Source organism: Eurytemora carolleeae, unplaced genomic scaffold (genome assembly GCF_000591075.1).
Source record: "Eurytemora carolleeae unplaced genomic scaffold, Eaff_2.0 scaffold41, whole genome shotgun sequence".
Classification (NCBI taxonomy): domain Eukaryota; kingdom Metazoa; phylum Arthropoda; class Copepoda; order Calanoida; family Temoridae; genus Eurytemora; species Eurytemora carolleeae.
The window spans coordinates 866,891-892,485 of NW_019396234.1; the positions used below are offsets into that span (position 1 = coordinate 866,891).

General features: G+C 32.0%; 2 protein-coding genes across 2 annotated transcripts; one reads left to right on the top strand and one right to left on the bottom strand.

The window, feature by feature from the left end:
* Positions 1 to 1,774: 1,774 nt before the first annotated feature.
* On the bottom strand, positions 1,775 to 10,772 carry LOC111698841 (uncharacterized). Its single transcript, XM_023469293.1, has 8 exons — positions 10,635 to 10,772; positions 9,032 to 9,113; positions 8,403 to 8,557; positions 7,352 to 7,459; positions 5,989 to 6,062; positions 4,786 to 4,872; positions 2,635 to 3,931; positions 1,775 to 2,431 (listed from the first exon to the last, which is right to left on the bottom strand). Exons 1-7 carry the CDS (start codon positions 10,665 to 10,667, stop codon positions 3,817 to 3,819), a joined length of 654 nt encoding a protein of 217 aa, XP_023325061.1. The 5' UTR covers positions 10,668 to 10,772; the 3' UTR covers positions 1,775 to 2,431; positions 2,635 to 3,816.
* A 6,238-nt stretch (positions 10,773 to 17,010) lies between these two features.
* LOC111698925 (uncharacterized endoplasmic reticulum membrane protein C16E8.02) lies at positions 17,011 to 23,468 on the top strand. The gene is made up of 7 exons (XM_023469402.1): positions 17,011 to 17,178; positions 17,913 to 18,042; positions 19,293 to 19,384; positions 20,357 to 20,455; positions 22,407 to 22,496; positions 23,046 to 23,098; positions 23,279 to 23,468. The coding sequence occupies exons 1-6, from the start codon at positions 17,032 to 17,034 to the stop codon at positions 23,082 to 23,084; spliced, it is 597 nt and encodes a 198-aa protein (XP_023325170.1). The 5' UTR covers positions 17,011 to 17,031; the 3' UTR covers positions 23,085 to 23,098; positions 23,279 to 23,468.
* Positions 23,469 to 25,595: the final 2,127 nt, after the last annotated feature.

Here is a 25,595-nt window from a genome sequence, read left to right on the forward strand (position 1 = left end):
ACTCTTTGAGAAGGTCTAATACTCTCAGTTTAGAAGATTTTTACTCTATGAGAAGGTCTTTACTGTTTCAAAGCTCTCAATAATTCTCTGTTTTAAAAGTTTATTTCTCCGAATTGTTTGTAAATCACATTAATTTAGATTTAATTTCTTGTATGTTGACGATGATTTAATATATCTCTTATCTTTGATGGACGTCAACAGTGTTTAATTCATATTTAAACTGTTATTTATTTATTTAACCTAAGAACTGAGTTTCTAAACCTGTCGGCTGTCACCTTATTTTTGTAATCTAAAATTTTCTAGGGGTAGCTTACTATAGTTTCAGTAGAAATAAATATTTCCATTTACTGATAGCGCCGGTTGAAGGATTCATAACTCTAATTGGATAATGAGATAGATAGAAAGATAGATGTTACCGCTATAATATTTCTATTGGTCCAAAATAGACATCAAACACATGATTGAACCCTGATTGGATGAGGTGCTAATGGACTCGGCATACAGGAGTGGTTGACTAGCTGTCATAACTGGAAATATTAACAATAAAAAAGTGTCATATAAAATATGTTTTAGAGTATTTTGCTCTAGCTTTTAGTTCCAGATTAAGCTCCGCTCGCTTTTCACAAAACTTCATTAGAAAAAAGGGTGTTTTGAGAAACATTGTGCATGGTTACGACTTGAAGATTTATAGACTTGAAGAATAGATAAACCTCTAGTCCTGATATTTCCAGAATGTCCTGCCTTTTATGCGCTTTCAAAATTATTATTACCGAAGACTTAAAGAATTTAGTTCAGATTTAGACACATGTGGTGTTTACATACAGGGTTACCCACACATGATGAGACTGTAAAGACGGCCTGAAACACTTAAAGTATGACGAATCCAAGGTTAAATATATAATTTTAATATTCAGTTGCAAGGAGATATGAATACAAAGAAACATATTGTATAAACTCACTACAGTCGTCTCTGAAGTCTCATTCTAAATGGGTAACCCTGTACATCTAAACTGTTTCGTGCAGACACTCTATACTTGACTAAAATAATTTTAAGACGTTTTTATTTTTACCTCAGAGCTCAGACTTCACATGGACCTAGGAAGTGACCATAAAAAATTGGAATTAAGTGACGACTAAAATCACTACCTTCACATGGACCAATGGAGTGTCAATAAAACATTGGAACTAAGTGACGACTATAATCACTACCTTCACATGGTCCAAGGGAGTGACCATAAAACATTGGAATTAAGTGACGACTAAAATCACTGCCTTCACATGGACCAAGGGAGTGACCATAAAACATTGGAATTAAGTGTCGACTATAATCACTACCTTTACATGGACCAAGGGAGTGACCATAAAACATTGGAATTAAGTGACGACTATAATCACTACCTTCACATGGTCCAAGGGAGTGACCATAAAACATTGGAATTAAGTGACGACTATAATCACTACCTTCACATGGTCCAAGGGAGAACATTGTAATTAAATCATCCTTGTTTCAGGTTTGAAATATATTTTGCGACTAACAGTTTTAACACATCGGAGAGAGTCCTAGAGAAGCTTAATCACCTTGTGTATGCCTTTACACGACTATAATCACTACCTTCACATGGACCAAGGGAGTGACAATAAAACATTGGACTTAAGTGACTACTATAATCACTACCCTCACATGGACCAAGGGAGAGACAATAAAACATTGGACTTAAGTAACTACTATAATCACTACCTTTCTACTGAAAACAAAAAACTAAATTAGAAAAATTTATTAACAAAAATATCGGATTTGTTATTGTTAATAAATTTGAATGAAACACATGTTCGCCAATTTCATTAAAAAGTAACAAAACAAAGCTATTTTCTTTCTCAAATTTTTGGAAAATTCTTGTTGATTATATTGTGTAAATATGTTTGTAACAGGGCTTTGAGAGAGGCAGTAGAGACTTGCTATTTTATGTTTAAATATTATTAGTTTTTATATTACAAAGATCAACATGTTGTATGATGCATGTTTCATAGTCTCAGATTTAGCATTAGATCTCATTGATCTATTTTCAGAAGATCAGTGATCATCTCAGCGTTATATGTTTATTTTCTTAATCATCATTGATCTCCTTTACAATATTATTGATCATTTTAGCAGGAGGATTCATATTCGGAAAATTGTAAAAAAATTGTGAAATTATTTTCTTTTTAATCTTTTAAGGTTTAGAAATAAATCCTATTGATCTTTTAACTACTTCTTATTTTGTAAATTTAAGTAGTTGTTTTCATTTGTCGTTTAATTCTAATTGATCTGGTGGGTTACTTTCAAGTGATTGTATTACTTTCAAGTGATTATGTTACTTTCAAGTGATTGTGTTACTTTCAAGTGATTATGTTACTTTCAAGTGATTATGTTACTTTCAAGTGATTGTGTTACCTACAAGTGCTTGTGTTACTTTCAAGTGATTATGTTACTTTCAAGTGATTGTGTTACTTTCAAGTGATTGTGTTACTTTCAAGTGATTGTGTTACTTTCAAGTGATCGTGTTACTTGATCAAGTGATTATCTTACTTGATTTAGTCGGCGTGTTGCTTGATCATGTGATTTATGTGATTGTAATACTTGATTAAGTGTGTTACTTTCAAGTGATTGTGTTACTTTCAAGTGATTATGTTACTTTCAAGTGATTTTGTTGATCAAGTGATTTATAGTTACTTTCAAGTGATTGTTTTACTTGATCAAGCGGTTGTGTTATTTGATCAAGCGATCGTGTTACTTGATCAAGTGATTATCTTACTTGATTTAGTCGGCGTGTTGCTTGATCATGTGATTTATGTGATTGTAATACTTGATTAAGTGATTGTGTTATATTTAGTCGAGTAATTTTTTTCACTTAATCAAGTGATTGTCTTACTTGATCAAGTGATTGTGTTACTTAATCAAGTAATTGTGCTACTTGAAAAAGTGAATGTGTTTCTTGATTAAATGATTGTGTTACTTGATTAAATGATAGTGTTACTTGATTAAGTGATTGTGTTTCTTGATCAAGTTATTGTGTTTCTTGATCAAGTGATTGTGTTACTTGCTCAAGTAATTTTGTTACTTCATCAAGTGATTGTTACTTGATTAATTAATTGTTTTACTCTATTAAGTAATTGTGTTACTTGATCAAGTGATTGTGTTACTTGATCAAGAAATTGTGTTACTTGATTAAGTGATGGTGTTACTCGCTCAGGTGATAGTGTTACTTGATAAAGTAATTGTGTTACTTGATCAAGTAATTGAGTTACTTGATCAAATGATCTTGTTACATGATCGAGTGATTGTGTTACATGATCGAGTAATTGTGTTACTTTATAAAGATTTATTGATAACTTAGTGACAAAATGTGTTAATGTGATTAAATGGTGGTGTGCCATTTCTTTAGTCATTGTGGAACTCAATATAAAAAATAATGATTCAATTATTTCAAATGCATAAGTTATTTCTGGAATTGTGGTAGTTTATGTGATTAAGATTGTAATAGTGTGATTATGCTACTACATGTAATTATGATGATTGTGTTACTTTGTGTAATTATGTACTGAATGAGTTCCTTTTTAGTGATTTTGATACCTTCTGTAATACTGTTACTTCATCTAATCGCATTATTTCCAATCATTCTCATTTAATTATGTTAATTTCTGTGAATGTGTTTTTTCAAGTACAAAGTGATGTGTTATAGACTATAGCATAAGTGCATGGGATACTTCATATCTTTGATCGACTAAGATTCGGATGACTTTAAATCATGGCGGACGTCATCTATTGCTTGAATGACTTCATATGGTCGAATGACTTTTAAGTTTGGATGACTCAAAATTTTTGGATGACTTCATATCGCCAGGGTTTCTTTTTCTCTCAGGCTTGAAATTCTTGGACGATTTCTTGAGAATTCTAAAATAAAAAACTGTTCATAAATGTTTTATATACAGTGATATCCAGAAAACTCTGGAATATGAGTCGACTTTTAGACTCAATTTATGACTTTAAACAGTCCAACGAACATTGAACATGAGGCACAGCAATTGTGCAGTGTAAACAGACCCATTTCACAGCAAGTGATTTAATAACATTTTAGTAAAGCTATTTGTTTTGTAACAACATCAAATGCACTTCAGCGTTGCTTTGATGTCGTCTTCACATTCTATAATTTTCTGGTTAAATTAAAGTTCGTTAAGAATGGTTGAACAAGTTTAATAAATCAAACTTGACGAGCAATTGTCTTGTTTAAGTAAAAAACATACCAGATAAACTGCGCTATGTTTGAATGTCGTCTTCATGAAAACGAGCGTTTAAGATATTGCAAAGAAAAAGATATAGTCCTCGATAAAATACAGTGGTAAGCGATAATATCAATACAATGAAGTTCATTTAAGTTTTAATTGTTAACAACATTTTTTCGAATTACAAGTTTACAAGTAATCAAAGAGAAGCTTTTTTAATTGAAAGCTTCTTTTGACTTCTATGTTTAAGTGTATCAATGCTGTTGAAGAGCCTGATTTAAGTAAAAAAGAAATCAAAAGTCGTCTTTATTATATTGATAAAACCGCCTACCACTGTATAATACAGTATACAACAACGTATTATTAAAACGTGATAGCATTTATTCCATGAAGTGTTATGATAAAAAATATGAAAATAATAATACTAATAATAATAATAATACTAATAATAATAATAATAATAATAATGATAATAATAATAATGATAATGATAATAAAAATAATATTAATAATGATAATAATAACCTTATATTCCCTAGTGAGTGGGAGTCTGGACACTCTGAGTGTAACATTTTCATTTTTTTCTCTCCTACACAGTTTCCGAGCATACACCTAAAAATGTACATTGAGAACCTGCAGAAACTGGTGGAAGACGATATTAAAGTAAAATTAGATCTGTTTGATGTTGTTACAAATAATTTGTAGTAACTTATTTAATCCTTATTGTTTTGTTTATATAATGCCAATTTGCCGTGTCACATGTTCTTTGGACTATTTTAAGTCATAACTTGAGTCTAAAAGTCGTCTTCCAATTTTTTGAGTCTAAAAGTCGTCTTCCAATTTTAGATTTTTTCTAATTTTCTTTGTTTATTTAATAGTTTTACGAAATTGATTGAAATTGAGGCAAATGACATTATTTTTTTTAGAGAGTTTTAATATTTTCAGATCTGATGAAGTTTAGTCTGTGTCACTAACTCAAATTTTCTAATCCCTGTATCTTTGCAGCCTGATGGTGTAATTTGTGATATTTCAAACTTTTCCTATATCTTACAAAATTAATAGTGTTAAATATCAAAGGTCTACAACATTGGGTTGAAAAAATATACGGATTAGAAAATTTGAGTTTGTGACTTGCGCCTTTGAAGTCTTACGCCACAAATGCCATTTCCCTTCTGGGGCTGACAGTTGACCGATAAAACTTTTTGCACTTTTTCCGGCAGACGCGGTTTAAATGAAAATTTATATTTAGACAACTCTGTAAATTAAAAGATTGTTGAATTTAAATTAAAGAAACCGATCGAATATAGTCCAGGGGGATAAATACAGTCCTAGATACTCCAGGGGGATAAATACAGTCCTGGATAGTCCAGGGGGATAAATACAGTCCTGGATAGTCCAGGGGGATAAATACAGTCCTAGATAGTCCAGGGGGATAAATACAGTTCTGGATAGTCCAGGGGGATAAATACAGTCCTAGATAGTCCAGGGGGATAAATCTTTTTGCTGCAGCAAGTTTAAGAAGAGAAAAAAGAATTTTTAAAATCGAAAACCTTAGTTGTAAATTTATAAATGTGATATATGAAATTAAAGCACAGATTACTAAGTTGTTTCGTAGTAGTATTGCAGACATCCATAACTTCCAAAGCACTTAGAAGTTAATCCGGAATTAAAGCTAATTGTTGCCGATAAAAAATGAACCGCATTCATTAGTCTTCATCTCTGTCTTACCTTCCCATGATAATTTTACTCGCTCGAACATCCATTTTACAAACAGAACCTGATGTATCGTCTCCACATCCTCCCTATATACAGATATCAATATTAAAGGTGCAACCACCCTTGTACGGACGGATATAAATATAGAAGTTGCACCACCCCCCTGCACACTGTATACTTTAGTGTGCAAGAAATATAAAGACCAGGAACCGCCATATCTCATGCTTTAAATCTGTATAAAGTTCCTTGCTTTAGTGTAAAGACATTAGTTTAAAAGTAATAACCACCCTTTTACAAATAACAACACTTCCAGAAATAACATATAATAACTTTCAGTTTACCCCCCNCCCCCTGTAAAGTGTACAGAATATGATATAAGTTTCAACCAACGAGGTTATAGCATATAGACTTGATGATGTACGCTAATCCTTTACTTATTGTACAGGCCATATACTCAACTTTCAAAGGTCAATCTGTATATTACAGTAATCGGGGGTAATTTCTGAAAATATTTATTTTCATTTAAGCAGATAGGCGTTCACAGGAAGACTTACTATTGCAGTCTTTTACAGAGCAAATATTTCATCGTTAATAAACGGTTCTAAGAAAACTGAGTAAAATTCAAGATACATAAAACTCCCAATAAACTTTTACTCTGTAAGCGTATACTGCATTTTTGATGTTTGTCCTGTATGAATAGGACATAATGCCACTGTCCTTAGTGTACACTCAGGCAAATATACACCGACAGGTAGTTAATATCCAGCCCCCCTGGTTTCGACCCACAAATCTTTTTGTTTGCTTTTCACCATCATTTATAAAATTAAATAAAAAAGGTATTGAAGATAATAAAGCTATATTAACCATTTATTTAATAAAAAGACTCTTTTTTGAAAACAAAAATTGGATTTAAAAAGAGAGGAAAAATAATAATATCTTAAGTTCTAAACCTATTTATAAAATTTAACTTTTATCGTCAGTCAAAAATTGATTTGTCGCCATCAAATCTTTGTTCTTAATTGTATAACTTATATTTAAATGTACACGTACATATTTATATAATTTCCAAAAATTAATATAAGGTCATGTTAGATTATCGATACTGAAATATAGACAACTCTGAATGTTATTCATCAAGTTTTTAGACAGCCTCGCTTTTGAAAATATTGCAACGCCTTGGTCTTCGGTTTTACAACTCACCCCAACTTACTTTTACTTTTTGTAGCCCTAGGTATTTACATTTTAAAAATACAACGCGCTTGTGTTTAGCTGAAGTATAAAGGAGTACTTGGAAAAATACTGCTTGATTTTTGCGTGAGAACGTGGTTTTCAGTGTTACGTTATTATTTTTTTTTAGATCATTAAAGTATTACACCTGATACATGTAATCATTCTTTCTGATCCTGCAAGCTCCATAGAAGGTGCAGAATCCTTCAACCTCAGTCCAGTCCTGGATACTGAAGGAACAGATTCGTTTCTCCTCCTAGATAATATTCATACTAGATTATTCAGTCCTGGATACTGAAGGAACAGGTTCGTTTCTCCTCCTAGATAATATTCATACTAGATTATTCAGTCCTGGATATTAAAGGAACAGGTTCGTTTCTCCTCCTAGATAATATTCATACTATAGATTATTCAGTCCTGGATACTGAAGGAAAAGGTTCGTTTATCCTCCTAGATAATATTCATACTAGATTATTCAGTCCTGGATACTGAAGGAACAGGTTCGTTTATCCTCCTAGATAATATTCATGCTAGATTATTAAGTCCTGGATACTGAAGGAGCAGGTTCGTTTCTCCTCCTATATGAATTCAGACTAGATTATTAAGTCCTGGATACTGAAGGAGCAGGTTCGTTTCTCCTCCTATATGAATTCAGACTAGATTATTAAGTCCTGGATACTGAAGGAACAGGTTCGTTTCTCCTCCTAGATAATATTCATACTAGATTATTCAGTCCTGGATACTGAAGGAGCAGGTTCGTTTCTCCTCCTATATGAATTCAGACTAGATTATTAAGTCCTGGATACTGAAGGAACAGGTTCGTTTCCCCTCCTAGATAATATTCATTCTAAATTCTCCAGTCCTGGAAACTGAAGGATTAGGTTCGTTTCTTCTCCTAGATAATATTCATTCTAGATTCTTCAATCCCGGATACTGAAGGAACAGCTGTTAGTTTCTCCTCCTAGATAATATTCAAACTAAATTAATCAGTCCTAGGAGAAGGTTCTGATCAATAATGTGGAAGATAACGTCGTTTTTCTAGCTTGAAAATGTTAAATTCTGATAATTCCTACATTGTTTTACGGCAACAGAAATGCAAAAGTCAATTTTGCAGAGAACCCACAATTGAAAATAATAAGTTTTCAATGTCGTAAACATGTATCTTTAATTGGTACTAAACTATTATTTGATGGACTTACTCTTCTTTGTCTGTGAAAACTATGATGGTTATCATCTACTCCTCGTATTACAGGGAGTACATCATGGTCTCCATTTAGAGCCTGGAGTACTCCATCATCCACTTCAAGAACTCCACCTACCGACACTACTCCATCAGGTCGAATCCACCCGACTCCTGGAAATAATCTTTACAGTTTCTGGGTGTTTTATTCCATGATATACAGTGGTATACAGAAAATAATGGAAAATATGTCGTATTCTCTGCTTTTCTCTTCTGCTCAGGAGTTTTTGTCACAAACTTTGGTTTTCAATCCCTATATTTTTGCAACCTGATGGTGTAAACCTCTGATATTTCAAAGTAAGAATAGTTGATCTAATAGAATTCATAGTTTGAAATAATTAAGGTCTACGATATTAGGTTGCCAAGATATGTATGGGATTAGAAAATTAGAGTTTGTGGCAAAGATTCAAATCAACAATCACAAAAATCAATGCCCTTACCAACATTTTTCTTTATCTTAGAATCCAAGAAAACTATCAAATATGTATCACATTTCAAAATTTATATAAAAACACATTATAAACATTAACCGAAGAGTTTCGAAACGCATTTCTACCCTGAAAAATAAGTTTCCAAATGAAATATTACCTACAATTTTCGAGTTTCCAAACCCAATGTAATCCTGAAGAAGGAGAAGAAAAAGAACAGTAGTTCTGCTTAAATGAAGAACCTAGAAAGAAAATTAAGAATATATTTTTGTTTCGTTTAAATCATTCATTTTTTATTTTTATTTGTACTTTTAATTATTTTGTTATTTTCCAACGATGTTCATTAATAAGATTTGAGCTCTCTTTCTTTGAAAATAAAAGGTATTATATATAATTCATTTTGTAATCATTCCAAGTTCAGACTAATCAATAAAAATCTCGAAAATCCGCAAAAATTGCTTTTGTTTTTTATTACTGCTTAGTATATTGTAATTTGGATCTCGATCTTTTGATAATCGACAGATTAATTTAATCTGTTTTCGATCTTTGTTTACTCTGTCTAATTTAAATACAAAGGAGGCAGTCATTTCCAGTGCCAATGAGATATCCCATAAACCGAATTATATACTTTTGCTCTCTCCGCTTAAATACTCTAGTACATGTGTTCTACGACTTTTAAAAAAAAAATAAAGTACGTTTCATTCAGTACTACATACACTTAGGAAAGTTAAAATTTTCTTTTTGTTGAAAAACGATCGTTTCGTTATGAAAACGACGACGAAAAATCGAAAACGAAACGATCGTGTTTAAAAACGATCGTCTTTATGAAAAGTTCGTTTTTTAAAAATGATCGTTTTATAAAACTCGTCGTTTCGTTAACGATCGTCAACGACGACCCTTCGTTAACGATAGTTGAAGAAGATAGGAAACTTATCATTGAGTAGTTTTAAAGAAAATAAGAAGTTTTAGCTCTCCCACAACTGTTTAACTTCGTATAAGACGACATTCAATAAAGTTGCATGTATTTTTTTTCAAAAACGATCTTTTTCCAAAAACGACCGTTTTTATAAAGTTCGTCGTTTCGTTAACGATCTTTAACGACAACCCCTCGTAAACGATCTTAACATAATTGTCAACAAAATGTTTTCTTTCAAAAACGATGGTTTTTGAAAAAGCGATCGTTTAAAAAAACAATAGTATAAAAAACGGTCGTAAATTGTTTTCAGAAACGATCGTTATTCGTTTTCTAAAAGTTCAAAACGAGTGGGTCGTTTTTAAAAACGATCGCTTTTTTCCGAAAACGAAACGATCGTAATTGAAAACGATCGAAAAACGAAACAAAAACACACAAGTAGATTTTACTTGCACGGAATTGCAGGTCCTGTAATTTCCGAGCAATTCCACACAATACGAGAACAGTTGTGCACAATTCCGCACAATTCCGCACAGTAGCGCGCAATTCCAAGCAACGAAATTCCGATTGGAAATCCTAAATACCGCGTACATATATATAGTAATAACCATATATATATACACATATTATATACATTATTATTACTATACATATATATATATATATATATATATATAGTAATAACCAAACAAGTCTTAATTAATGTCATCCTTTTTGTCTAGAAATACCGCAAAGAATTTTGAAATTGTAAAAAATTGAAAAAGGACCAGAAAGAGAACCAAAATATTTTCCTAAGTATTATCCTAAATATGGATGGTTTTAATGCAATCAACAAAAAATTTATTTTTACCGGTTGAATGTTGATTTCTGACAGCCAACTCATGACTGTAACAAAACTTTACTCCGGGTTCTCTTTTATTAACTCTAGGACGGAGAAAGAGAGAGAGAAACTCCAGGTTCTATTCATTACCATTTGACGGAGAGAACAAAACCTACGTTAATACAATTATGTAACTCCGTTCAGAAAACGTGTTAAACTTGCCTATACATAATAATTACAATAGTTTAAAGAATAATATTGAAAAATATTAAGGATCAACTTGAAAAGAAAACTTATTGCATACACTAATACAATACTTTTAAATTAAGATATTTTATATTTGTGCATAAAAAACAAAAGTTTTTTCTTTATGCTTAGTTCGCTTATATAACAAAATGAAAAACTAAAAATGACAATTTATCGATACAGGGTCATGTGTTACTAACATATGCGGAAAATATTGATAGTTTTTTCTTGATTTTTTTTTAATTTATATAACAAGATTCAAAACATTGAAAATCATTTAAAAACGTTTTTTTCTCAAGAATAAAGTAAATGAAAGGAAACTCTGATTTTCTAATCTCTTAATCATATTAACCCGATGTCGTAGACCTTTGACATTTCAAACGATGAGTTGTTTTAGATAAAAATATTCTAAGTTTAAAATATCACAGGTTTGCACGGTCAGGTTTCACACGTATAGAGATTAGACCATTTGAGTTTTACTTAATTGCACCTCCCATACATCGAAGAGAATTGATATAAATCCTTCTTAACTTAATTGTATTAACTTAAGCATAGTCGGGTAAGCTTTTCAACAAAACTCCATAATATCATATTCACTTCTATTACTTTTCCTTCTTCATTTCTAATTTTTTAAACCAAAAAAATAATTAAATAGCTATCGTCGAGTGAGTAATCCGCAATCTAAGTAATCCAAAAATGAGCTTTTTTGAAACACAATTGTCTAATCATTCTGTAGTTATTACTGTATAGATATTATAGTGCCGACTGCTTAAAAAAACCGGATTTATATAATGAAGTTGTTTCACCTAAATCTGTACCATTGATCTCTCTAACCTCATATATTGAGGATAATTAGATATTAACCAGGGCTGATAATATTTATTTAGTTTTTAACAAATAATTCAAAATAATTTCTTTCTTTGATGTGTCGAGTCAAAAAATGATTAAATTAAAATTATAAAATGAAGGATTGAAAAGTAGAAAGAACGTTAGATAGATAGATATATAAAAAGATACTGATTGAGCGCAATAAAAGAAATTACCGTCGACGCCTGTAGTATCATTGGCCAGGCATGTGATTAGGAAATTATGATCATTTTTCTAGATATAATTGGTTAAATGTAGAACACTACAAGATTGGTTCCATTAATCCTAAACAATGTTCAGATATAGATATCTTTAGATTGGGTTCCAGATAAAATATCTAGGTATAGGTATAGGTACAGATATGGAGCTAAGATCTGAATATCTAGGTCTATATCAGATCAGGATATCTAGTTAGGGTTTAGATCAGGATATCTAGGTTTAGGTCTAGAGTTAGGGTTTAGATCAGGATATCTAGGGTTAGGTCTAGAGTTAGGGTTTAGATCAGGATATCTAGGTTTAGGTCTAGAGTTAGGGTTTATATCAGGATATCTAGGTTTAGGTCTAGAGTTAGTGTTTGGATCAGGATATCTATGTTCAGGTCTAGAGTTATGATTTAGATCAGAATATCTAGGCTTAGGTCTCTAGAGTTAGGGTTTAGATAAGAATATCTAGGTTTAGGTCTAGAGTTAGGGGTTAGATAATAATATCTAGGTTTAGGTCTAGAGTTAGGGGTTAGATCAGGATATCTAGGTCTAGGTCTAGAGTTAGGGTTTAGATCAGAATATCTAGGTTCAGGTCTAGAGTTAGGGTTTAGATCTGAATATCTAACTAGGGTAAGGGAAGGATTAGGATATCAAGGTCTAGTTTATTAAGTCTAGAGTTAAATGTTGAATTGAGTGATTCATAGATTTTTTTTATTCATGAATTCATGAAATATATATTTTTTAATTTGTTTTAGTTTTCACCGATGGAAAAGGTTTAAGACATCAATTTTATGTGACGAGGGAACCCTTCACTCAAACTTCTATTGTTAGGCTGCAGGCTATAGAGGAACGCCCTCTCTGTTAAACTAAAGACCAAAATCAGAATTTGCTCTGCAAATTGATCAGGACTAGATACTACTTCGTAAGAATGATCCTAGTATGTTTAAAACTGAAACATAGATTGAATTTTGATTTATTGTGAAAGCGAGCTGAAAGTCGTCAGGTTCTCCTCCTGAAAAATTGATTCCGAACTGAGGCATGTATTCATTATCAACACTACAATGGTCGACCAGATGACGTCTCCGACTCTGTCCGTTCTAATTATCTATCTATCAGATAGGAATCTAAGCGTCTATTGTCCCCCAAAGTAAATCTTCAGGACGGACGTTGTCCGACCATACGTTCGTTGAAAAGGAACGGCCTTCTGATCGGATAGGACCGAAGGACGACGATTCTTATTAGTTTGAAAATTCAGATGTTCATAAAACACAGTAAATATGTCCTACACACACTCAAATTACTATATAAGTTTATCTTTAAGCTAAGAATTCGAAGAAAACTTTTAATTCGAGATTAAACTACACAAAGTTGTGTCTAACGTCTGAGGTTGAACCGTCTCAAGGGAAATGAATCATCAGGGCCCTGATATCACAGGTTTAGGATTCAAAAGTTTTCCCCTCTGATTTACCATAAGTTCTATTTTTGGATATATATGATCTTGTTATTTTTGAAACATTGCAACAAAGACTCGGAAAGACTAACAATGTGAAAAGTACATATTAAAACTTTTACATTCATCTAAACATTCTTTTAAGGTTTTTTTTTCTACAAAAATCCAAATTTCTGTAAAGAAATTGAGTTTTTGCCACAAACTTAAATGTGCTATTCCCATATCTTTGCAAACTGATGGTGTAAACCTTTGACATTTCAAACTTAGATTATTCGATCTAACATGGTTTGAAATATATAAGATCTTCTGTTTTTATTAATTTGAATTAAATTAATTTAAAAACTTCTGACAAAATAAAAAAAATGTTGACACAAAATTTTCAAATTTCGATTGAGCTTAAAACTTTTCTGGGATTTATGTTAGTTAAAACAAAACACAAAATGGACTTGGTCGTTTAAACAGTTTTGACGTTTTTTGGACACTAACAGACAAGCAAAATAAAAATATAGAAATATATAGATATGCGCGCATGAAAAGGCTTTTGCGACTTATGCTAAATTAGAAAGCCAAGAAAATATTTATAAATACTTGATAATAATACACTTCTTTCATTAATCAATTTTTAATGAAAAACAACTTGATTCATAACTGAACAACACTCAGTCATTTTCAAATTTTTATGAATTATGTTGTAAAAAAGTTAAAATAACAGTTCAGAATAGTGAGCCACAACATTTTAAGCCAATACACCTTTTAAGTTTTGTTTTCTAGGCATAGGTTTGACAAAGCACGTGCACGTGCATTGCGCATATATAATTCAATGCGAAATCTCCCTTTAATTGGAATTAAAGTGACCTCTATGCACAGATGGCAAAGCCCGATTCACAACGATACCCTTGAAACCTTTATCTGATCAATATTAATTGTAGAAGATATTGGCAAATTTTTCTAGCTTTGAAAGTGTTCATTTATGATAAATCCTATAGGTTTTCCTGCAGTAGAAATACGCAAGATACTTTTGTTGAGAAATCACACAATATTAATTTCAAGTGTTATAAACATTAATATATAATTCATACTTGATTAGACAACGGTGTCCGGAATGTCAATTGAAATTATGCTTACAGTCCTTTTAAGTTAGAGATTACGTGCAGAATTAAAAAAGAAAAAAAATAAGTATGGAATATGGAGTATGGAGTATGGAGTATGGCATCAAATTCTAACGGGGAAAAACCTAATATTTAAAAGACCGACAATCTGAGGAATCTAGAAAGAATCTTTTCAGAAATAATTTGCTTAGAAAAATTCCCTTTTTTTTTCTTCACTTTTTTGATCAGAGGGGTTTACAAAATCTGAGATAGTTATAAAAAGAACCCTCTCAATAATATTTCATAATTCATATTTCATATTTCATATTACAAACTATTACTTAAAGTAGGTTACTAGGACAGAGTCCTAACGTGATCAGGATCGGATCGAACATTACATCCCATTCAACACTGCTATGTCCGGCAGCTCCTGGCTCTTTATGGCTCACATCTGGTTTACTAAACAACCCTTTCAATACTCAAACTCTCGAAAATTTTCCTAAAATGACCATCCTAGGTTTTACATGTCTCATACTTCATATGGAATATATTTTTTAACTTTAATAATTTATTTTAGTTAAATTTTACGATATTTTTAAATTTCAATATGATATCAGATGGAAACATTTTGATACTTCTATATTTCTTGTTTTTCATTCTTTCTTCTTGATCGTCCATTCCTTGTCCATCCTTCAATCATACTTTGGCTAATTTTAAAAATAAAAATAAAAGAAATTTTTGGATGTTTTCTGCAGCTAGCCAAGTTGCAGAGGTAGAACTATTTTTTGGAGCCCTGTATCTATATTCTATACTCTGAGAGTGGCCAGGTTACTCTCTCCCTTGTTTGTTTTTAAATTTTGCTTCAGTCATATTACTGTGTCAGCTCCTGCATTCCTAGCTAAAACACACTTTCTAAAATTTTCTTGATGGGGGGAGAGGGGGGAGGGGGGCGTTTTACACATTTTCCAGTTTTTATCTCGAGTAGGACATAGAGGGTCGGATGGGACGTCTGCCATCCTGTGTATTTGTCTTTATTTGCTATCAGTAAAAAAATAGATAGTGTAAAGCTCAAATCCCCTTCAAATTTTTCCTGTTCAAAGTTTTCTTCTTCTTTCTTGTTTATCTTGCTTTAAGCACCCATCTCTACTGTCAAGAGATTTCCCTTCCACTTTTTTCTGTTCAATTTATTTCTTATTCTTGCTTCTTGTTTCTTGTTTTTACACTTTAAGGCCTTTCCAAATAGTTCTTTTAACATCAAGTTGTGGAGCAGGTAGGAGAGAGATAAGGATGTTTGTAGGAAGAAGGGTATAGGGGATTTCTCCCTGTGTTCCTTCATTTTATACTGTTTCCCAGTTAGGGGAATTTAGGAATTCACCCATAACTGCACCCCTTAAGCAAAATGGGGAGTTGTGATCCCTGAAAGCTCTCTTGAGAGGTATCTTCCATGGCAGTCCAGTCCTCACATCTGGTCGAGTAAAAAACCGGTATCATTGTGCATAGCTTGTATTCCCACGAGGGGTTAAACTCCTCTTTCAGCGCACCAAGCTAAAGATGAAGTTTTGTTTTCAGTCCAATTCTTGCTTCCCCTGTAGGATACAAGATGCGTATCTAAACGCAGTGCTTCTCCAGCTTTAATTCTGGGACTACATGATAAGTCCGTTCTGCTTGAGAGAAAGCAGGCAACTGCATATAGAATATAAAATCTGAGAAAAACCAAAATTCAAAATATTAAAATATCGAAAAAAAAAACAAGAAACAAAACAATTTAGTAAAAATTAAATTTTTAAATTAGAGTGCTTTGCCATGAAACACCTGGAAACTCAAACTATAGGTCCTATCTATCTATCTACACTTCTCTGGAAAAGCGAAACCACTAACCATAGTGTGACTATGGTTCTACCTATGGTAGAACGTCTAAGAAATCGGCCATAAGTTTACGAGAAATGATCCCAGCTCAGGGTTTCACTGAAGGTCAAAGAATACATATTCAGGTTCTTCAGTGTACACTTCTAAACTGAAAACAGTGCCTAGTTAATAAGTTAGTTATAGTTAGTAATCTCTCTAGACAGATAAGAAACAGCTTCTTTAATAGAATTAGTTAAGAAATAGAATTTAAAGGGACTGTAAGCATCATTTCAAGTGACCCTGTCCCTCTATGCAAAGCTGACAATTCCTGAGTTAGACCTTTATCTGATCAATAATGTGCAAGATCGTTTTTCTTTTGATATTGTCGTTTTTCTTGGTTTAAACGTGCTTAATTCTGATCATTTCTGTACTTATTCTTGCAATATAAAGGCGCAAGTCACTTTTGAAAAGTACTACGGAGAATAATCAGTTTTCAAAGTTATAACGTTGATATATTAATCTTATTTGACCAGAAAAGCTTTTAAGGGTACCACTAGGTCACTTTAAATTACGCTTACAGACCTTTAAACAAGGACTTTCCAGTTTTTAGTTTATTAGCTTCGGAAATTCTATTAACATATTTTTTATATCGATGGAACTAGCCTTAACCCTTAAACTGTGAGAAAAAAACATGATAATTTAGTTCCTAGGTCTTGTGTTCAGATAATATGGGGACCCAGAGTAAATCCAGAGGATTCTTTGATCTTCGATCCCAGTTTATCTTCTATGCGTCCTACCACAATAATCCTGCCAATGTTGCGATTCATCTCTTCTGTATCTGGAACATTGTCTGGAGTGGCCAAGTTCTACTGCAGGTACAGATGAGATATAGTTATCAAGATATAGGTTGGAATATAATTCCAGAACATTAATTGCGTATCAATGCTGCGTTTATCAAAGACGATTAAAATTTGTTACTTAATTTGTAATTTTCTTGAATAAAAATGAGATTAATGTATTTTCTTCATATGTATCTTATTTACTTAGTTAATTATGTCTGTACCATGTCTGTACAGCTGTAGAGTACAGTTAGGAAAACTATAGAAATACAAGTTAAAAAAATGTCTTAATACTTATCCTCCAGAACTGTTTATTAATGATGGGAAAAGTTCCTAGTAAACGATTTTTGGACCCCCCCTCCTATCAATTTTTTACATGCACCTAATTTGTAACGCATGAATATAATTAGTCATGTGGCCGCAGCGCCCGGCCCCGAAACCTGTCCTAGCCGCGGCGCTTGGCCCAATAGCCTGTCCTAGCCGCGCCGCTCGGTCCCCTAGCCTGTCCGAGCCATAGAACTCGGCCCAGAAATTGCCTTAACCTAACCTAAAATAATACAAAACAAATAATAATAATTTTGCTGAAAATTAGTTGATCATTTAAAATAAATAGATGATCATCATTTGAAACTGCTTTACAGGGGGGCAAATCCACACTAAAAACCTTTATTCTTTCATTGAAGTTAAAAAGTCAAAGTTATATTTGAAAAGTTTTCTCAATCCTCACCCTGTGAATTTCACGGTTTTCTTCAAAACCATTTGTATTAAAGTTTACTCCGTCCCTGGTATCTACCCCGGCCATGGTTAGCTCCTGGTGCGAGCATATACACCTCAACTTCGCTGCTCTCACAACCCTGATATACGTGATAGCATACCTTCTCATGGATCCTTTAGCAGGAGGTAAATACATCAAATCATTAAACAATTATTTCAAATACCAATATTTTGATATAAAAAACTGAACATGCGTTAAATACATTTGTTCTTTAAGTGTCATACGAGGGGAGGAAGGCCAGCCACAACAATTTCTAGTTCGAGCCACATTCTCCTCATTTTCTCGTCCGAGCCACCTCTAAATCCTCGTCCTTCCAATATTATTTTTTAAAATGAGGAGAATGTAGCTCGGACGAGTAGTTGTTGTGGCTGGCCTTCCTCCCCTCGTCATACAGTCGTCGTCGCATATATCAATACAATGAAGACGACTTTCGACTTCGATTTTGATTTTTATCAAGCTTGTAAACAGCATGGATACATAAAAACATGGAAACAAAGAGGAGCTGTCGATTAAAAAAGCTTCTCTTTGATTACTTTTAAACTTGTAGTTTAAAAAAAAGTAAAAAATCAAAACCTAAATAAAATGTCGTCTGCATTGTTATGATACAATCGCCTATCACTGTATTAAATAAATTATTATTAAAGTTTTAATATTCTTCCCAGTAAAAAATGTTCTCCCACCTTTTAATTTTTATTTGATAAATGTGTAGTTCTCAGATATTAATGGTACCAGCGACCATGAATGAAGAAAATTTAAATGGATTCTTTCTACTTAGTTCTTTTTTCTTTTTTAGCAAAATTTTCTTTTCATACCGGAATCTCCTGCAATATGCTTTAATTCTTGTGGGTACAAACCTGAATCCTTTTCAAGCTTCTCAATGTAAAATGTATAACATTTTTTTTATGGTGATCAGTATTAATGTTGGTTATAGAAAAGGACTTAAATCTTTTTTGACATAAATAATCCCCATTCTAAACTACTTATTTTACATCTAGATTCTAAACTACTTATTTTACATCTAGATTCTAAACTACTTATTTTACATCTAGATTCTAAACTACTTATTTTACATCTAGATTTAAAGCTGTTCATTGATTAGGTGAATGCTATATTAAAGTGCAGTAAATATCTAGGCTAGGAGCTGCTCTCATGTTTGGGAGCCGTTATATTGTTGTATATCTAGGTTTAGGAGCTGTTATCATGCAGTTTATCGAGGTTTAGGAGCTGTTATCATGCAGTTTATCGAGGTTTAGGAGCTGTTCTCATGTTGTATATCTAGGTTTAGGAGCTGTTCTCATGTTGTATATCTAGGTTTAGGAGCTGTTCTCATGTTGTATATCTAGGTTTAGGAGCTGCTCTCATGTTGTATATCTAGGTTTAGGAGCTGCTCTCATGGTTGGAATATACCTAGGAACAGGAACTCTAGTGAATACAACTAGTACCCTGGGTGGATGGCCTCTGTGGCAGGTTTCCATTCTTTATCTTTATTCCTGGTTTTTGGAATATAAGCTACTTGGGTTTTAGAGCGCTTCGCGCCCCCTTTCCTGTACATAATTTTATCTTTCAACTGCTGATCTTAAAGTCAGCCATTTTAAATAATTTTCAAATTTGGCGGATTTTTCTTTTGGCGCAATTTCAAAAAAAAATCCTTCCATTTTCCAAGAATTGTATTTGTTTTTTCAATTTGAATGTTACATAAACCTTTTACGGGGTCTTGTGAGGTCCCACACATAATGTGGGCCCGATCTGTTCAGTCGTTTTGACGATTGGATACACACGGACAGATAGACAGAAAGACAAGCAAAGTATATATGTAGACCAGGCTTGTTAACATTTTCTCTTTATATATATAATTGTGAAACACTAAAAGAAAGTTTTCGGATATTATAAAGAAAGGAATTGAGTCTTTGCCACAAACTCTACTTTTCCAAACCGTATATCTTTGGATTCCAATGTCGTAGACCTTGGATATTTCAAACTATGAATTCTGTTAAATCAAATGACATAAGTTTTAAATATGAAAGATGTACGACATTGGGTTTTAAAGACATAGGGATTATAAATTCAGAGTTTGTGGCAAAGACTCAATTCCTTTCGTGGATTTTCAAAATTTAATGAAAATCGAATTTTGTTGGATTATTTTTGAAATTTTGATTTTCCATAAACCTTCCCCGTGGTCATGTAAGTTCCCACACAAAATTTTGGCCCGATCGGTTCAGCCGTTTTGACAAACAGGCAGACAAGCAAAGTATATAGATAGGGAAACCATTTGTACCGATTACACAGATAATAGAGAAGAAGTGGCATTTATTAGTTTGTGCTTGTTCTTTGTCAACCACCAATTTTACCTGCATCTGATAAGACTTTCTAATGTTCAGTTGTTCAGGAGGTTTTGATTTATATTCGAATTCATCTTATTATTCCATATTTATTATTTAGGCTGTATTACTGTTCCATGTTACTATGTGGATATTACAGTTTATTGGGCATGGAGTCTTTGAGAAACGTGCTCCTGCACTCCTCGACTCATGGGACCAGGTTAGGGGAGTTCAAAGGGGGTAAAAGGGAGTAGAATTGAGTTAAGGGAAGTTGAATTGAGTTAAAGGGAGTTATGGGGAGTTTAAGGGAGTTAAATAGAATTGAAGAGAGTTAAAGGGAGTTAATGAGAGATAAAGAGAGTCACAGAGGGTTAAAGGGAGTTAACGAGAGTTAACGAGAGTTATAGAGTCGAGAGTTAACATGAGTTATCGAGACTCAAATGAACTTAAGAGAAGTAAAAGCGCGTTTCTAAATTTAAAATAAAGTAAAAATTACAAAATAAAATTCACTTAATTAATCGATAAAACTTTATTCCTTTTTTTCTTAAAAAAAGATTTTACTCTCTACAAAAGATCTTCATTTACTGCTTGCACTAAAAAGTTCATTTTATAAAAAAAAACTTGCCGGTCAAAATTGATCTTAAATGATCTATAGTTCTTTCTGTGCAAGTGATTATTTTTAAATTGTTTTAGATACATGACAAATAAATGTTTTGCGTTTTTCCTGAAGAGTAAAATTTTGATCATTATCGGTATTCAGAGAAATAATGAGAAAGTTATATTTCCCGGATTTTCTTTTTCTGTTATTTTCACCTAGAGTTGAAGAAATTGACAAATACATTTTGAGAAAAGATTTTTTATATTTAAAATCAAACTAGAGACGATATTTAAATTAGGATCTGGAAACCATTTCAGAAACTAATATTCAAAGTGAATTTAGTACTTTTTGGAAATATCTATAAGAATTCTCTGTTCAATATTTGGATTTATGGATTTCGGATTTCTTATAAAATCAAATCCATCCTGTTTTCCGAAGTTTCAACCATTATGAAAACATAATTACCTAATAAGTAAGTACAGAATTTACGTTCGCAGAATTTGTATTCATTCTCCCACCAAAAATAATATACAATGAATCCATTACTGAAGAAATTGAGTCTTTGCCACAAACTCCTATCCCTGTATCTTTGCAATCCAATGTCATAGACTATAAATTCGGATAGATACAAAAATTTAAGCTTGAAATGTCAAAGGTTTACACTCTCAGAACGTTAAGATATAGGGATTAGAAATTTGAGTTTGTGGCATGCAAAGACTCAATTCCTTTAGTAATAAATAATATTCAGAGGTGGAAATTAATGAATAGGGTTTTAATCTACACTGTGGTCTAATGGCTAACGCTTATAGTCAATTTATCTTCGCTCATATAGATATATATATTTGTATATTTGTATGTTAGCTATATGCTGTCCAAGCGGCTGCTGGACCAAATTGGCTAAAAATTCGATTTTGTTTCTTTCAAAATAGGAATTTTTTTTTCTTCAAAAAATAAAAAATAAATTTTCGAGTGTTTCTAAAATTCCACGGGCAACGCCGGGCACTGCAGCTAGTAAGTCAAATGAAAAAAGTTTTTTTTCACTATTTTTATTTCTGGTAACATGCAGATTGTAGGCCTTTAATCTTATCAAACATGCGGAAGTAAAAACTTAGATTTTTTTTTTGGATTTTCTAAAGTTTTAAAATAAGCTAAAATAAACTTTAATTAGGATTTTCAATGCCACTTATCAGTTGGAAAAGCTAAAAAAAGGTTTTATTTTCTCATTAAAAAAATCTCAAAATTGAATATTACGATCATCTAAAATGTTACTTTTGCCGACCAAGTTTTTGAAAAGTTTATTATACCCAGGTTTACAAATTTGAAAATGGTAAAAAGTAAAGATCAGGCAGCACTTCAAAGTCGGTCCGGTCTCATTAGTTAGTACGTAATAATTATCATTGCTATGATGATCGAGCTATACTGATGATTGTTAAAGAACTGATCAAAAAGTAGATCCTTGATATTTCAAGATATGAATTCTTGTTTGATATGTTGAAGACTTACACCATTAGGTTGCAAAGATAAAGTTTTAGAGTTTTGTGGCGAGTGATAAGTTGTTATTTTGTATTTTTAGGCTTTCATCACAGCACCTTTGTTTGTTCTTCTGGAAGTTCTCTTCTTCTTTGGATACAAGAAACAATTCTATCAGGAGTGTATGGTACAGGTACAGTACAATAGTACAGTTCAGTAATACAGTACAGTAGTACAGTTCAGTAGTACAGTACAGTAGTACAGTACAGTAGTACAGTACAGTAGTACAGTACAGTAGTACAATACAGTAGTACAGTACAGAAGTACTGTACAGTAGTACAGTACAGTAGTACAGTACAGTAGTACAGTACAGTAGTAAAGTACTGTAGTACAGTACTGTAGTACAGTACAGTAGTACAGTTCAGTAATACAGTACAGTAGTACAGTTCAGTAGTGCAGTACAGTAGTACAGTACAGTAGTACAGTACTGTAGTACAGTACAGCAGTACAGTACAGTAGTACAGTTCAGTACAGTACAGTACAGTACAGTGGAACAGTACAGCAGCACAGTACAGTAGTAAAGTACATCATTAGGGAACAGGTGTAGCTTAGTACATTAAAAATTGTACAGAAGTATGATACAAGTATAATACATTTGTATAGTTCAGTATTATTATTATTATTTTTATTATTATTGTTATTATTGTATTTATTATTTTCCTAATAATTTAAAATGTTTTAGGTCCGAAAGAATATTGCAACATTCAAGAAAAACCATTAAATTTGAGATACTAAGGAATTGAGTATTTGGAACAAAATCAAATATTTAAACCTCAATATCTTTAGAACCCGATGTTGTAAACCTTTGATATTTTAAATATTCAGAATTTATATTTGAAATATCTAAGGTCTGCAACATTTGGTTCTAAAGATATAGTGATTAGAAAATCAGAGTTTGTGGCAAAACTCAACTCCTTTATGAATGAATGAAGTAGTCATCCTGGTTACGGCTGGTTTAACTGCTTCGTCCATTAAATTCTTCTATTGGTTCTTGAGGCACCCACAATACCAAGAATTCTTTAATTGCAACCGCATTTATAAATTTCTTGTTCGTAGAACATAAATAAAATGGAATCAGAATAAAAATAGTTATTTATTAGTTTTATATGCAGATATTGTTGTGTTATAAATTCAATGTTTGGAGTAAGAAATACTATATTTTTATCTTTTAAGTCTTGAACCTTATTTTAATGTGTTTAAATTAAATTTCTTTTAAATACAGCACACAACCTGAACTAACAAGAGATTTGTTTGGTTTCTTCAATTGGAATTCAATTCGCTTTTTGGCCTAAAATCTTTTAACAATCTTTTAGCAAAGCATAAATAATAATTTAAAGTTAATTTCATTTTGAAACTTTATAGCACTGTGCTATAATATACAACTAATTTTACTTTATAGCACGATTATTACTTTAATATAGCATGTTGCTATTATATACAGCTAATTTTACATTATAGCACGATGATTACTTTATAGCACTGTGCTATAATATACAGCTAATTTTACATTATAGCACGATGATTACTTTATAGCACTGTGCTATAATATACAGCTAATTTTACATTATAGTACGATGATTACTTTAATATAGCATGTTGCTATAATATACAGCAAATTTTACTTTATAGCAGGTCAATAATAAACTTCACCATAAAGTGAGTAAGAACGATAAAGTGCACAATAGTTTCATAAATAGTACAAAAAGGGAAATAACAAAAAAATTCTATTTGATTGGTAAAATTGGGATCGAAAGTAAAGGCTTAAAGGGAAAAGGACCGAATCATTAAATCATTGTGTACAGTGTATACACTGTAAAGTTGTTGACGGAAAACAGCAACACGCTAGACAAATCAGGATAATAGGCCAGTTAGGATTCTGGTGGGGGATGTTTATTTTCCCCGGACAATTCTTTCCCGATAGGCCGCACAAATACACACAACAGAGTAACCCCGTCTCAGAAATTCGATAACAAAATCTTTATTTCCTAAAAAATAACATAAATTATAGGTCATGGTTACTTGTACAATGTTATAATGAATATTAATAATAGAAAAAATCTTACGAATTATTAAGTTGTGATCGGGGGAGACTTATTGTTGATCAGTATTGAAATACTTTTTTTAAACTTCTGAAAAATTACAGTTGAATATTTAACGAAATTCACTAATGCTTCTTATGAAAATATTCTTGCTTAACTTTAATGATTTCACAATAACGAAAATATTTTAAGCTCCGTGGGATGGAGTACAAAGGGAATTGCGGGCTGAAAATTTGGTTTGGCTGTCTCCGAGAGGAGATTCGAGTTGAAGACAACATTTTGCAGAGGTCTTAAAATTAATGGTTAACAAAAGTGTACATGCATTAGATAATGAAATGTGAACGATAAGCATATACCAAGGAGTACAGAATAGAAGGGAGAGACAACTGACGCGGCCAGCCCTACCATATGATTACGCATGCTTTGCAGACGGTTACTCCTTTTCTATAAGAAATATTCAAAATAGGTTATTGTATACGCGGAACAGTTTATTTTATCAATTAATAAAATACAGCACTCGTCGTACATCTTAAATACCGTACAAAATGAACAGAAAATTGGAATCCTTGACAAATTTTAAATTTTCTCAGTAACGTGAACAAATTAAGTAATATTTTAAATTTGATATTTTATTAATCAAAATTATTTTAAATTGATAAATTGATGCACAAGTACTAAATTTAATTTTGGTTTATTAAAATGACAGTGCATTCATTTTTGGGAATTAAATATGAGAATTAAGTAACGATATTAAAAATTTCTGATTTGATTTAATATTGAATTTAGGACGGTACATGAAAATATGATTATTCGACGCCTAAAGCTTTCCGAAATGTGGTATACTTACTTAATATCGACTTAAAAATATGAATGTTTTATGCTAACTTTTGGTTTTATAATAGACCAGATCTAAGTCTGAATATTCGAAAAAGATTATAAAGTCGTCAATCAAATTCTTTTTCGCCATTTTGAAATAATAAAAGTCAACAATATTTAAAATAACCGAAGATTCTATCAGGGTAACGAGGGTAATACCACCAAGAAATCCACCAGAATTTCATGTCGTCTTCTATTCTTTTCTGCAGATTTTGTAAGTATTCATTCAGGTATTGGGACACATTTTAAAGTTTGTTAAAACATTTGATGGTGACATCGAAATTATAAAGATTTAAAGAAATAATTTTAATAAGATT